A 15,420-nucleotide genomic window follows, 5' to 3' on the forward strand; every position below is an offset into this window, starting at 1 on the left:
GAATTATCTTGTTATACATGTAAACTCGATACTTTACTATTCTGTTTTCGCAGTCGCTTCTTTTGCGTGGGCACTTTTGTGCTGATTGCTGAGTGCATCGTCGTCGGTCCTATTAGTCGATGTTTCTACTGATATTTGTCCCGCGGAATTCGATCGTTTATTTATAGCTCTATTCGTAAAATATCTTTCCTCCTTTCTTTTTTGTCACGTGTATGCCAACCGCCGTTTCGGTGCGATGTCGACGCAGTAATTGGAAACATGGGCGCGTTGAGAGATGTCTGGTGACACGCGTCAGAATGCATTTCCAACCTCGATATACGTACTAAAAACGTTTATTGGCTTTGCGAATCTTATTCAAAATTTTACAATTTTACTCAATTACTTGAAGTCTTATGCGAGATTTTTATTTAAAGTCGAGTGATATTTAAAATAATCATCGAGTTAATCATCAAGTTATTGAAACTTAATATGCAAAATATTATCTTTGGGAGAATACAAATATATACACAATGTTCGCAGATCTAAAACATCTAAATAAATAAATGAAAAATAGATTTCCTTTGAAATTCGAAATTATAACTCGCGAAATTGTTGGCAGAGAGACGCAATATGAATTCTTGTATTAATGATGAAAATGTGAATAATTTGACTGGTTTTTTAATAACGCTTTTATTGCTTTATTATTTTGCAGAATATTGCGTATTCGTTTCTGTAATTTCACCTCATTGACTTTTTTAATATCCGTATGAGCTGCATTGCGTGGAATTTCGCTGTTTTTCTCCTGATAATCCGATAGCGCTAGCGCACTAATCAGACAGGCGTTTGTATCACGAAATACGATTAAAAGCTCTCCCCTTTTCATATCGCGTTGCATCAAGAGTGTATATTGGAATTTAATCCATCAACATTGAATGAAGATAATTTCGGTATTGTGCGTTTCCTGAAACGTTCGATTGTATGCTTGCCTTCAGTTAAGTACCGAAAACGTGAAATACAATGTATGTGCAATATGTGTATATATTTATTAGATTTATTTATATTTATTGAATATATTTCCTTTCGTGGAAAAAAAAACAATATACGTTATTATATGAAACAGATCCAATAAAATGTTATAAGTTCAATCGTTTTTAATCTCCCCAGGATCGTTAAAATCTTCTAATAATCCTATTAAAAAGTAAACTATTATATTCTAATTTTTTAAAATAAAATGACATAAAATTACATATCTTCAAATATTGTTTTTTTAATAACACTTATTTAAAATATTTTCTATATTTATATTAGGAATAGTATATTTTTTAATAAACTGTAATGAAAACTAATATATCGTATTTTAACTTAAAACAGTTATGTCACTAAATATTTAGGATTTTGTAAATCTTTTAACAATTTTTTGACAGACATTATTTTTGACATGAAGTGACAGTCCTTGATCGACAAGTGATATAAATTCTTGTTTTCTTTCGTTGTGACACAATTTGATATTTTGTATAACTTTACAAAACAAAATCTGGCGGTATTATGTTTGGTGACCTACATAAACATTCACAAAACCGGTCAATCATGTTCTGACTATCTGTTTGCAATTTTATTATTGCGTATTCAAATATTACGTAAATCTCGTGGAAAAGAAATGTCAGCTATATTTAGAAGAGAAAGTATTTTTATTGCTATTTTAAACAGTCGAAAAAATCTACGTACAGCGTATATCTTGTATATTCATCATTTAATATGAGCAACGAAATTCTCATACTGATGATGTTTAGTATGACATTGATATAATTTATTTGTTTTAACCTTTCCGCGAAATTAATTCATGAACGAATATGAATAAGAATAATTCATGAAATTTGGAGAATACGGAAGAATTGACAAATATCTTTAAGACGTTCGAGTGAATTAGAAACACTTGCTTATACTTACTTCAGCAATACTACTTATTGGCTTTGCAACAAGCAGCCTCGGGGAAAACTAAACTAACTCGTAAATTGACTTTCGCGTTGCGATAGCTTAACCACTAGTGCGCAAATAATTAAATTGCTTTGTGAGAAAGCAGAAATGCGGAAAAATTTTCGAGCGAAACCCCGATTCTATTATTAAACACAATTACGACGTAACGCAACAAAACAACTATAAAGGAGTGCAAAGTCAATTTTTTCTATATATTATTTCGTCCGACGCTTTTGCAAATGATACAATAGCGTTTCAATTAAGTCTTTTCTATCTCTCTCCCTCTCTTTCTTTTTCTCTTTCTCTCGCATCTCGTTTTAATTATTCTGATGCAATAAAATATTTTTTCAAATAAAATAGTTTCTAAAAAGATATCCTATTCATAAATTATTAATTTATATCTTATGCTTAATTGATTTTTTCTCGATAAAAGTTTAATGAAATGCTATCTCTTTTTGTCACAGTTTTAATCTTTAATCTCAATGGTTACATCAGAAACTTTCAGAAAATATTACTGAAGTAAAGCTCATTTAAAAGTAAATATAAATTAAAGTTTTGTCACTCGTATCTTTCACTGAAGTATGAGTAATTTAATTTAAGTTGAAAAAGAGCTTTTATATTTTCAATTATTTAGAGTTTGAGAATCATTAACGACTCATTTTATAAAAAAGAGATCCCAATGGTTGATGCCAATTTAGTATAAAATCGTAATTTCTCGAGAAGAAAAAAGATTTGCCAAAATTTGTGTAATGTTTTATTTCTATCAAACATTTTTTTCTTTTTCTTTTCGATCTCTTTTCATAAAGCGTGGAACCGGTGTTAAATTACTGTTGCTGTTGCATTGTCATCGTTAGAACAGAGTAACTGAATCTCTGGTTTGTACGAAGGAAAATACTACATTAAAGTGAATACGGATCGTCGATACGTAGTATCCGACGCATTTATTTAAAATAAGTAAAACTGAATATATTTCAGAAGCATCGTCTGTACGTTCTTAACAGATTACATTGATAATAATCCGCGCAAGATCGATCAATTCGAGCACCTCGTAACTCGGATCATTCCTTTCAATAGAAATCGTAATAGTAGTACTGCGTCTATGATAAAATTGAGTTTTCAGGTACTTTTAAGGTCAATTAACGTTCAATCGACCCCGTGCACCTTGATTATTTCCTGCAAATCGTTTCTCCTAAAATTCCCTTAGATCGGTTTCCTCTTTTGTCCGCGAGAGAGGGAGAGGAGAGGAAGAGAGAGAGAGAGTGTGTGTGTGTGTATGTGTGTGTTTAACTGTAGTTTAAATGTCTTTATATAAGCTTAATTTAAATATAAATATAATATATATCAAAAAGAAATAACGCTGTACTTCAAGAACGTGGAGTAATTAATATTTGTTTAATAACTTTTAATCAGCATTTTCTCAATTAAAATAAATATTCTTGTTCAGTCTGCATAATCATTGTAAGAAATATCCTAAGAAATATTCTCAAGCAGGGTGAACACACTCTACTGTTATAGATAATATCTTTGTTTCGTAATTTATAATTCATAAGGTAATATAATGAAGGCCCTTACAGTCTTGTCGCCTAGATTGCGAACTCGGCACGTGAGGTATGCAGTTTTTCCAATCAGGGCCGTCACGTTGGTGTTCTGCGTGAAGTCGAAGGTGGGTTCCGGTTTCGACTTCGGGCCGGAAGAATGATCCAGCATTTGTTGCCGAGGTCTGGTCTGAATCGCGTGTCTGTCCATGTTATCTATCGGCCGATCTCCTAGACTCAGCGTATCTGTAACAAGAGAGAAATTTGCTGATTGAGTATTCAGAAGTCGTAGTGTACGCCAAATGATTAATGTTGCATTACGATTCGCGCCAAGACGACAATATAAATTTTACCTTTTTTCGCCGTACGTTTATGTACCGTACGTTTGATGAAGTCTAGAGTTACATCGAGACTTTATTTGATTTTATTTCATCTTATTTTATTTCTTCTTGAATGGCAAGAAATTTATTCGATGGTTATTATTTCTGATTACTTCGAAAAACTTCAGTTTGTATTGGAACGTGAATTATGTTAATTTCCGCACCAGTTAATTTCCTGTTGACAAATTAGCCTGTAATCACATTCCGTAGCCAAACAAGGGATTAGTGAAATTTCCGGTTAATTGAAATCTGTAATGGCAGCCATTAAATGTATGAACAAGAGTAACAAAGCACTCCGACGTCCAACGAAATGTCAGCAACTTTTTAAAATATGCAACATTGTAGATAGCGTATTTTTCTCGAATCGCTAAAAATTCTAATAAAAACTATTCAACCTTCTTGTAACCTAAAAATCGATTTTTTTTATCGACTTTGGCTATTTCAATATTCGCAGAAGCTAAATATAAAAGGAGACGGTTTAATATGCGAGCAACGATCGAAGCGCGTTCCTCAGAATAGAAAAGCGATTGGTATTTCACTCGACAAATCGAGACTTTTAATTCCGTCTATTCGTTATTATTCGTCAGAGTCGTCACTTCTATATAAAAACGAAGATATTTAAACTTATAATTCTTAAATTGTAAAACATGGAACGTAAATATTGCGGATGTTTAAAATTGCAAATGACTAAGCTATTAATAATAGTAAATGTATAAATAACATTGATTTTAAATAATATATATTAATTTTCAATTATTAATAAAAATTACAACATTAACACATGTTTATATACATATTTAAAATATTCTAAATAATATATGAAGAGAGTTCACAGAGAGTAAGTTTTATATATTTTAGTAAATTAAGAACAAGATTCAAAAAGTTAAACAAAAAATCAGAGCAAAAGAAATATACTTCAAAACTTCTGCAGAATTTACGTGTGTAAATGTTATGATTTTTATTTAATTACAATTAAATCGATGAAATGTAATTAATTGCTGAGAAAATTTAATGAGATTATTCGAGATCTGTGACGTCAGTATAGCTGTGCTCAGATGCTGCAAAATGGTCCGTATAGCACCTTTGCACTTTGTGCACTGCACTGTGTTGTTGAGTTAGAAATGCACTCAGGAACGGTCGATATATGTCTCGAAGTAGCAGAAGTGTTTGCTTAGTGTTTGAAACTAACTCCACTGCATATTCCGGATTTAATGGCGAATGGTACATACATTGCTATCATACGAATTACATATTTAGAATATTCAGTTCATTCTTTTTTTACCTCCGTTTTGTTATAACGGTATTAATCAGAGGTATCTCTTAATTATGATAAAATAAACAAATAAACGACTGGTAAATCTTAAAAATTTTATTTCTGCGAATTTTAATATTCTTAATATTCTATTATCATGTCAAGAAGCTAACTAATCTGAATATCCGTTTGAAATGATTCCCCAGAGACCGATATTCAAAATTGCCGAGGACGATGACGCCGAGGCACACGATCGACCGCGTCTTTTCAATGCGCGAGTGAAACGGGGTAGTTCCAACAGCCAAGTGCATACAAAGTATCTATAGTTGAGTAATCAGAGAACTGTAATAGCTGCGGGATGTATCTATAGCTGGAGGAAGATTGGATGGAATTAGATTAGATCAGAGCTCATTACGCTTCAGCTTAAGAGTGAATTAGGTAGAGAATGGGTTGTACGAGTAAAGGACTCCGCGCTTCCGGTTAAGATAAATCTTTTTTCATTGTTTTTCTTATAATACATCACGTTGACGATAATGGAGACTGCCATCTTGAAGACAATGGCGACGAGCCGTGGTATAGTAGTATCTTGTCTCTCGGGACATTGAGTACTGAACTTTATAAGACACCGATATAACTCTTCAGCTTTGGCATCTTCACAAAATCTGATACGTATGGACCGTATTAAAAGGCGTTTCTTCATAGTTATAACCATCTCTCGAGTAAATTGTAGTACACTTTTCCTTAATATAAATTAAAATAAACGATTATGCTTGCAAACTAAATTGCTTTGCGACAGATTGTACAAAAAACATTTTTTTTTTAAACATATTTAGAAATACATTATATACTGTTTTATTTATTTCATTATTATTTTATCTATTACTTATTTTGCATTTTTGTAGCTTTATCGCAAGAGTCTATATTATTTGAATTATTTGTAAGTCGAAAAAGAAACTATCTAAATCATAACCGTCCGTTTCTGATGTCTATGACCGTGATAGAGTGCACTCGCACTCGTATATATCATGCGCTTCATCAACGAAATAGATCACTGCGCTCTTCATTTTAACGATGAAATCGTCGAAGCTTTGTTTCTCGCAAGACAGCAGAAGGGAGAGTCAAGTTGTTAGTTTGATGTCAACGCATCCGAATGGAAACGGTAGATTGTAACCCCTCTAATTAACGAGGACATATCGCAGCGAGCGAGCAAAAGCTGATAGTCTACGTGGAAAACTTTGCACTTCATTAGCTTTCCACCGAGATACGCCTCAGGTGCGGCAGTCTCATGCTCCAACAATGTGATATCCGTTCAGCGGAGTGTACGTGTGAGTACGTGTGTATGTGTGTGTGTGTGTGTGTGTGTGGTGTGGGGATGCTCTCTCGAATCTCGATATACGAAGACAGCCGTGATGATATATAAGGGGCGAGTTCTGGGAAAGCCAAAGAGAAGGACTCCCTGGAGTGCATGGAAAAGCTCGTTATAAGCTCTTCGGTCTTAGTTGCCGCTACGAAATTAATTAAAGCAAGTGCTCGCTCAGGCGGGCGCGAGATATCAAGAAATGTCCTTTTGTTGGTTGTATAGCGAATTCGTGTGCAGCATCATTCGCGAGAGATAATGAGCGACGGGCGGATGTATTCTTACGAATGCCGAAGTGCACTTAAGACCGGGCTAGAAAGGAGAGAGAGAGAGAGAGAGAGAGAGAGAGAGAGAGAGAGAGAGAGAGAGAGAGAGAGAGAGAGAGAGGGACGGAAAGATTATTAAGATAAAGATTAAGTTTCCTCCTACGCCCATAACTTGGCTAAGACGCTGTTCGGTGTTTGCTTATATCTTGTTCGTCGCTATTGTACCGTGGTCCGTGGCGTATATAGTACAGCGATATATAGCGCACAACGATATAATACACGCGGCTTGCGTGTTTCTCGTGAAATATCCTATGTTGGACATTGTGTAGAAGTGTTGTTCAGATTTTATAAATTTATATACTTCGCGTTATATTTACGCGTGATAATTATAATTATACACCTGATAAAATAGTTTGTTCCCCAGTTTTCTCCCAGTAATATATTTTTTTCTAAAAATAATAAATAAGTTTCATAATTATATATAAAATAATATATAACATCAGCATTTAATTATAAACAAAGAATTTTCAATGGTAACGGTTTTATTATAGCAACCGTTGTGGCTTGCTTGACAAAAGTGCGATGTTCCCCTGCGAGGAAGAAGCGAAAAATAACAGAGATTACGTTCGACAGAGGAAACACATTCCGTGAAACGAGATTGTTGGCGAATGGATTTGAAGTATAACTCAGATAATTTTCATCGATTTATAGACGACTAGCCGTTCAGCAAATTACGGACCATTCGTTTTCAGGGCGTTGAGAAAAAAGCTGGATTTGTCGGCGGGTTCATGTCGGCGCGTCTTTTCTTTTTTTCAGAGCGACTCCCAGTAATTGCACCTTCTGTCACTTGGCGTCATTTGACATGGGTGGTTACTCTTGTTATTACGGCCGCGCCCGAGGTCATAGATTTACGACAGGTGCAATAGAATAACTCTTTGCACCTCGGTTGGAGCCTTATAAGAAAGAGAAGAGCAGAAAAAGGCGTAATGTCTTCAAAGTTAGCTTCAAATTTTTCAAATATGTCACTATTAATGATTTAGTCGTACTATATTAATTTAGCTCCAATTTGCGTCACGAAGGAAAAAAAGATCTCACGATAATGATTCATAGATTGAACAGAAAAGAGTTGTTAACTTTATATTTATTAATCCTTTGTGCTTTTCCTCAAAGATTAAAATTTCAAAAACAATAGACATTTATTAATTCCATATCTTCGTTTTATATAACTTGAAGTATAAATTTAATCTCAAAAAAAAAAAAAAAACTATATGGTATAGAGGTAAATCAATCATGGGGATAGATCAATCATAGAGAGATATTGACCAAAAACTATAAATATAGGTAGATTCCCAGCGAGAATTCTCACTGAGATGGTAGGAACATCAATTTTAGTAGGTAGTTTTTTTATTGCAAAACTTGCACTCGCGAGAGATTAACAAATGCGATTTTATCTCGGCGCAAAACTTCTCGTGATTTTTTTAATAGACGGTATATGCCATATCGAGAAATGAGCTTAAAAGTTTCATATAACCATTTTTGTTTATGATCTTTTCAGTCGCTCTACTGCTAATTTAGATATATAGTGTGTACTTTAGCGTGTTATTGTAACGAGCCCTCCATTCACGTCCAACGGCAGCGGATGCCGGAATTCATTACGCTGGAAAATGGTTCGCGAAGCGGCCGCGAAAAAGAATGGCATAGAGTTATTGATACGAAAGTACCGATAGATATATTGTAACAGCTGCAGCAACCGCAGCCGTATCATAAAACGCCGATGATGGAGGAGGAATAACGATACCTCCAGCGGGCACATATTTCTCGCGTTACTAACGTATCGATCGTCACAAAATCATCTTCGCGGCCGCGCCTTTTTCCGAGGAAATCTGAGTCGAACGAAAAATCACTTTTCGTGTCTAGATGTTCGATGCCGAGTGGCGTTGTTGCGCGTGACCCCGAAGGATTTGAGCGCGAATCGCATCGGTGCTTTTGGATTAAGGTATTTAAATGAGTACGGATTGCTGCCGTCTTTTCGCCCGCGTTTGGTTGCAATTTCCCGACATAAAAGAAAAGAGAGAGAAAGAGAGAGAGAGAGAGGGGGGAGAGGGAGAGGGGATTCCAGACCCGCCGCTGCGCCATCGTAGCCCAGCGATCTGAATATTTAGATCGCTCTGGGGCACCGGGCGAATGACCTTTGCAATAGCGAGGATCGTTTTCCGCCTCCGTGGAAGTGGACGGTAAAAGTTACGATCTTATTTCGAGCTCATCGCAATTTGCCCGACGCCTTCGTTTCTACGGTTCGGTTCCGTATAGCTCCAAACCCGACGAACCGAACGAAAAGATCGGAATTTTTTCTCACGAGCATGGAATATTTTAATTGCGTTTTTTCTTTCATTGATCACGCTTATATCAAGATTAAATCCGATTTAATTTTTACACCTTCGTAAGGTTGTATCCAAGCCTAAGAAGAGTTGAGAACAGCAATAAGTGCAATTCAAATATATGCATTTTACTTTCCATAATAAATGTTTTCTATCTGTCTTTTCGTATACAGGAAATTTTTCATAAAATCTTTAGATATATACTTTTTATCACAGGTTGTTTAACAATTTGAAATCGATTTTTTCTTTAGTAAATTGTCGAAGAATAATTGGCTTTCACAAGAGATTTATAATTAAAAACAAGGGATATTTGGCAAACAGAACTCTGACGATAAAGAATCAAATTTTTAATCAATTTTAAGCATACTTTATTTTAAAAAAATTTTAATGTTAAAAATTTTAAAAATGCAATAAATAACCTCCCTCGATACTCTCCCTAAAGAAAATTAGGACAGATAATCTTGGTATTAATAAATTTATAGTTTTAAATGTAGTAAAATATATCACAAATAAATATATATATATATATATATGTATATTAGATTAATAAAGAAATGTTCACATACGTCCGGAAGTTTTAAACAGGTTCACAGAACTTAGAGGAGACGCGGAGAATAGATAGTGCGGATATATTTATCCATTAATCCAATTTGAATTCTTTTATTAATATCGTACATATATTTAGGAGCGTGGAGATTTGTAGCGATTTTAATTTCCGATACATATTTCAAAGGTACTGGTACCCTCGTCCCGATTTATTCTTCCCATTTATATTTGTATCTCGTGCAGTCAGGGCTCCAAGCAAAATGAGGTCGCGCAAACCTAATTACCCCACTTCACATTTTCCCGTAGTCGCACTTTTTTTCTACGTCTTTTATTGAGTAATTATTCGTTGCGAGCAATAAAACCCGGCTTTATCTTAAATCCCGTTATTTGACGTTACATTTTCATCCTATTTGGGTCACAGCTCAATCAGAGACTGACTTGATGGTATCACCTTATTCATCTGACTCGTAAAACTACCCCTGTTCGGACGGTTATGCGGTAAGCAGGATTGAAACGTTCTTTTCGCCCTATATCCGGTGAATTACTGATACGCGAGAAGCTCGCGTGTCGCGTGAATTAGCATAAGCGCCACAGCTGGTATGCAGTGAATTATCACACATGCGTCGCGACAAAGTTCCCGTTTTTATCGAATTGAATTTAATCAAGACGCGAAATTAATATACAACAGTTCTTCATGAGAAAATTTTGCCATGAAACGCTCGCGACATTTCGCGTATTTCGCGATAGTCTGCTGTGATTCTTTCTGGCGAAAACCTGTTCGGAGGGAGAGAAAGAGAGGCATTGGAATTATTTTTGCAGAATTTAATAAAACCCCCGCGAAAGCTCGATACGTCGGCAGGATTTACGACCGGCGGAACGCGTATTCTGCGTGCCGTTTCGAGCAATAACGGAAAAGCCGAAACGTAATTCCACCCCAGAGGTGGCTGCGTGTCGTTATTTCCTAAATTATGCATCTCTATGCAGACGCGCACGGCGCGTATGTAAATTTAGAGTAAATCGAGAAATCGGGAGCTCGTCGAGGCTCGGGGAGGCTCAAACGCTCGAAGCTCGAAACTCGAAGCTCGGTCGCTCTTTAACGGTCGCTCGAACGGCTCGTACCCTCGATAAGTAAGTTAGATAAAGTCCCGCGGTCCCCTTATCTTTTAAACAGGCAATGTAATTTAATCACACCGGCGCCCGGCGCGGCGTAGTCGCGTGACTCCGCATCGCGGATTTGTCTTCTCGGTGCAGTCGGTGCCGCCGCCGCCACCTCCGCCGCCGCCGCGTCGGTACCGATGTTATACGCCCGCGTTATATGCGAGACGCGTTATTTTTTCTCGTTGCCCGAGATTGCGCGAAATAAATCGTGGCCGTTCGTACGCGCGCCGCGAGCATAACTTTTGCGCGTAGTAACGAGCGACGTAAATGATTTGTGGGTGGGCACGAAAGCGGAATAAAACGGGCGCCGCTGATAGTACGGCGTGCGAAACGCGCGGATATTTTTTTTAATAATGGAATTAGACGAATATTTTTCTGGATTCAGGAAGCCGGGTACTCGTACCGCTACCAGATAGCGTATGAGAATTTATCTAATAAAGTGAAGTACCTTCTGCCTACAGTAAATAAATATATCTCCACATATTTTGTACAAAAAATTCTACTTCGGTCAAGTGAAAATTTGTTCGGATTTGAAATAACATCGATGTAGTGTAACGTAAAAATATAGCGAAGCATTTTTTGTACATATATTTTTTTATATTTTATTAGAAATTTTATTAAAAATTAAACTAACATAATCATCATTGTTTCTTATATCAAACCAGTTAAAATACATTTTTGTATGTTATATGGATAAAATGTAATTTTATCTCACAATAAAATTTTATCGTTTAAAATATAATCAGATTAATTTAGAATTTAATGTAGCATTTCTTTGTGAATTATCGTATCGGGGATGTAATTTTCGATTTTATCATATGTCCTATACCATATTGTATTATATACATTTGCGCATTATATTAAATTTTGCCAGTTTTGTCCTCGGCGCTATTTCGGCAATGAACGCAACTCCGCAATGTCGTATCTCCGAGTTATTCCAGCGTAACATGTAAATGTAATGTATTTCATTTAAAGTTGCGTCACACCGCTCGCTGTCCGCCGCGCCGCGCCGGCGAACGGGAGGATGAGCGCGCGTTTAGAATTCTCTAATCAAATGATATTACGGAAGTTGCAGCAGCCGAATGGAGATCGCATCGAAAATGCAAAATAGTAGTTGTTATTACGTTTATCATTATTATTACGTTATTATTATGTTCCTAGTTTGTTCGACGGCCCTTCGCGGCGGCCGGCGTTTTCCCCGAATATCTCCAGCTGCAATGCAACGAGCGCGAGTTGTATTTCGCGTTTGCCGAACTTGAAGTACGCGTCGGTTTTGTACGCTTTTTTTTCGAGATTACTCGCCTTCGTTGCTCGCATCGTTTTCTCGCGCGCGATGGTCACATAGGATTTTTCCCTCGCTAATAACTGTACGGATCTATAGGCATTACGATATTTAAATGTAAGGCTCTAATGCCGGTTGTATTTTGAGCCGCGCAGTGTCTCATCACGATATTTTCACGTAAATTCCGCTCGTAAATTTAAGCGATTATAATTTTTATTACACGGGAACCTCTAGAATAAAAGAGGGTGATATCTCGCGAATATCGGGAGATATCGTGCAAATTTATTCGACAGCACATATGAATGTATTTTATATGCACAATGTACTAATCTGAGTGAATTGCAATAAATCCGTATCGCAATAAATTATAATTATTTACGCCTGTCACTTAAATTTCCGTTTATCGAAATAATCCAATATTACATAAATTAAAAAGTACGATCGCTTATATATCCACATTCGCCGCTTAGAGCTTGGAGTTTCGGTTTTCATTAAAACACTGACGCAAATGCCAAGAAATGTTAATTATTCGACCGCGTGCGTCGAGTAAAATAAGGTTCTCGGTACTTAAATATATATATTTAATACTTAATAACGTTGATAACGAGCTGTTCTGTACCGCTGCCAGCATCATCGCAAGACCTCGAAAGATCTTGCGCGCAAGACAAGTATCAATTTATCGACATGCAAGTAACGTCCCTCATTACAGCCACTAATGGCTTCTAATCAGATCTCAACGTTCTTCTTTCCCTATACTCTCTTTGGGAGATCTTCTTAACTTTCCTCGCTCGTTACGCAGGAAAAAAGGACGTTGCGGCCTCACGGGACAACGGGGTAGTAAAACCAGTTAATTAAAAGCGTTCTTCCCGCGTAAATATATCGGGCTTGTGCCTCCCGTTGAAATGTCACATCAAATATAGGACGAGCGGGCGGCGTCGCGGAATAATTATACGGCCGACGATCTCGGGGGGGTTTATCGTTCGACGTCACGTGACACGGAAATGCAGCGCGACTGCAGGAACTGCGTTTAAAGCGGCCGAGGGCGTTCGCACTTTGGTCTCGTAATTAAAACACAGCGGAGGACGAGGGGACGGGAGGAAACTTAATGTTTCCTTCCTTTTGAGGACTCGCGAACAACACAAAAGCTCTCCGGATCGTCGCGCAGTCTAGTTTAAATCGCGTTTGTATCGTGCGACGGCGTTTCGCGATTCGCACGCGAGAGAGAGAGGTGGGCGAACACCGTAGGGCGGAGAGATTGGAATAGCAATGAAATGCTTTATTTGCATAACACAACAATATAATAACGAATCTCGTTACAACAGTTTCTGAGCCTGAATTTAAGTTGATTGTACTGATATTCGGATAGCATTGAATTTTCTCCCCTGCATTCTCCGTGCTGGGAAAATATTCGCAGCTTTCGTACATATACTCGCCTAAACGAATTTGCCACGGAGGGCATTTCCGATGAGATTACGCACGAGAACGAAATAATAGATGATTGGCGCTACGTATGTTTCAATGATCCCACTTTAGCCTTACGAAAAATGCCTATTTTTTTGGTAATTTTGTGTAATACTGTAATATATTATATAGGCACATATTTATCGCAAGATTGTATTATTAAATGGAATATTCTTTTTCACAACACCTCCACGGAAAGTTTGACTTTCCATGCCTGTAGAGAGGGGCGAAAGCGGTCAATTTCACGCCAAGGCGGCATAGCGGGCGGAAAGTAACCACTTTCCTCCCTAGGGAGGAAAGTGACCACTTTCCACCCGCTAAACAGGGAGGAAAGTGGTTACTTTCCGCCCACTATGCCGCCTTGGCGTGAAATTGACCACTCTCGCCTCTCTCTAGGCATGGAAGTCGAACTTTCCGTAAAGGTATTGTGAAAAATATCGTGTGCACCTCGGGGCGAAAGCTTTTTCAGACTCGTGTGATTTGCCGCCCGAGCCTTCGGCTCGGGCGGCAAACTTCACACTCGTCTGAAAAACGCTACTTTCGCCCCTTGGTGCACAATATACTATTGTCTTTCCCGAAGTTGTGCGAAATGGAAATTTAATTACTTGCGGCGCGTAACAAACCCTGCTTTTTAATAAAACCTCCTGCGCTCTATAAGCGACGCAGGATACTCTCGGCGAAAAATTTCGAAGCACGCAAGTAAACGCGCGACTATAATAAGAAAACAATCCCTAATGGCGTCCCTGGGGGTATGTCGGTCGGTCTTTCAAGATTTAAGAGGATTAAAAGCCGATCCCCGGATGGTTCTGTCTCACGCGAGAGAGCTTATTTCGCGAGCGTCGTCCCCGTTTATTTTCTCGTGGCGTAACGTTGCGCCAGCCGTAATCTTTTCACTGTGATATCGAGTCAATTGAGCGCAACTCGAGCCGCGCTCGGGCAAACTAACGGTGTTACTTTCCAAGCGAACTTGGTAGAGTAGCTGGCAGGTGCGCCGTCAATCTCGAGAGTTCACCTGCCAGACTCCATCCCGGAATCATTTTATCTCGCCGCTGCGCCGCGCCCGCGCGCACGCCGCTTCTGAAAAGTATGACGAACCTTGAAATAACTTTTCGCAATAATAAAATGAGCGTGAGCTTGGCTAAATTCGCGGAGTTCCTCGCTTCCCGGCGGAATGCCCTCGGGCGCGGTGTCTTCGTTACTACGGCCGGATCTCCTTTTAGAGGGCCCGTATGCGCGTACGGATCGGGCCGGGGTAGAGCTTGAATAAGAATAAAGTGCTCGGTAATTATTTTCACCCCGTGCGAAACTCCCGAGTTTCCATTAAGATCCGACAGTGCCGCGCGCGGCAAGGAAAAAAAGACGATTCTTTCCAGAGATTACGCCGAATTCAGCAGCATTCCGCGTCGCAAAATGATTTCCGCTCCACTTAATCCAAACTCATCGCGCACATCGAGATTTATATTTCACTATGTACAATGGTAACGTCGCGAAATTTAAATTTATCGGACAAGTCGGTCCGGAGTATTTTGCATCTTTGCCGGAAACAGCTGCGAAAAGTCGATCGATTGATTGCGCCCCTTCGAGTGCGGAGACGCGTTACGAAGCTTATCAAGAAGATCTTTCGCTATATAAATAACTGTGAATAAAATGAGATTCCGTACAATCCGTGGAAAACTTCGGTTTTTGTTTAAAGTTCAAATATTGCACGATTTTAGTCCCTGGTAGAAATTTTGACTGAGTTAATTCACATTTTAATTAATTTTTTAATTATACGAGACTGGCAGCATTTTAATATTTAAAAGAGAAAATCTGAATAAATACTAAGTATTTAAAAATTGTAATGTTGTATATT

At 37.8% G+C, this 15,420-nt stretch overlaps 1 protein-coding gene and 1 long non-coding RNA gene across 4 annotated transcripts in view; one reads left to right on the forward strand and one right to left on the reverse strand.

Moving 5' to 3' along the window:
- The window catches only part of LOC139774397 (uncharacterized), a 195,452-nt gene that overhangs the window by 109,389 nt on the left and 70,643 nt on the right, over nt 1-15,420 (forward strand). The gene's annotated exons all lie outside the window — the stretch shown is intronic.
- The window catches only part of LOC139774384 (zwei Ig domain protein zig-8), a 43,457-nt gene that overhangs the window by 17,401 nt on the left and 10,636 nt on the right, over nt 1-15,420 (reverse strand). For 2 of the 3 annotated variants that reach the window (XM_071709617.1, XM_071709615.1), the window contains exon 2: nt 3,526-3,734. In XM_071709617.1, the coding sequence (XP_071565718.1) occupies nt 3,526-3,734 (209 nt within the window). Of the gene's footprint in view, nt 1-3,525; nt 3,735-3,841; nt 4,060-15,420 lie in introns of all 3 variants that reach the window. The other variant, XM_071709618.1, reaches the window with a different exon arrangement.

This window comes from Temnothorax nylanderi, unplaced genomic scaffold, assembly GCF_030848795.1.
Source record: "Temnothorax nylanderi isolate EJ_2023f unplaced genomic scaffold, tnyl_v1.0 TNYL_tig0080_pilon, whole genome shotgun sequence".
Taxonomy (NCBI): domain Eukaryota; kingdom Metazoa; phylum Arthropoda; class Insecta; order Hymenoptera; family Formicidae; genus Temnothorax; species Temnothorax nylanderi.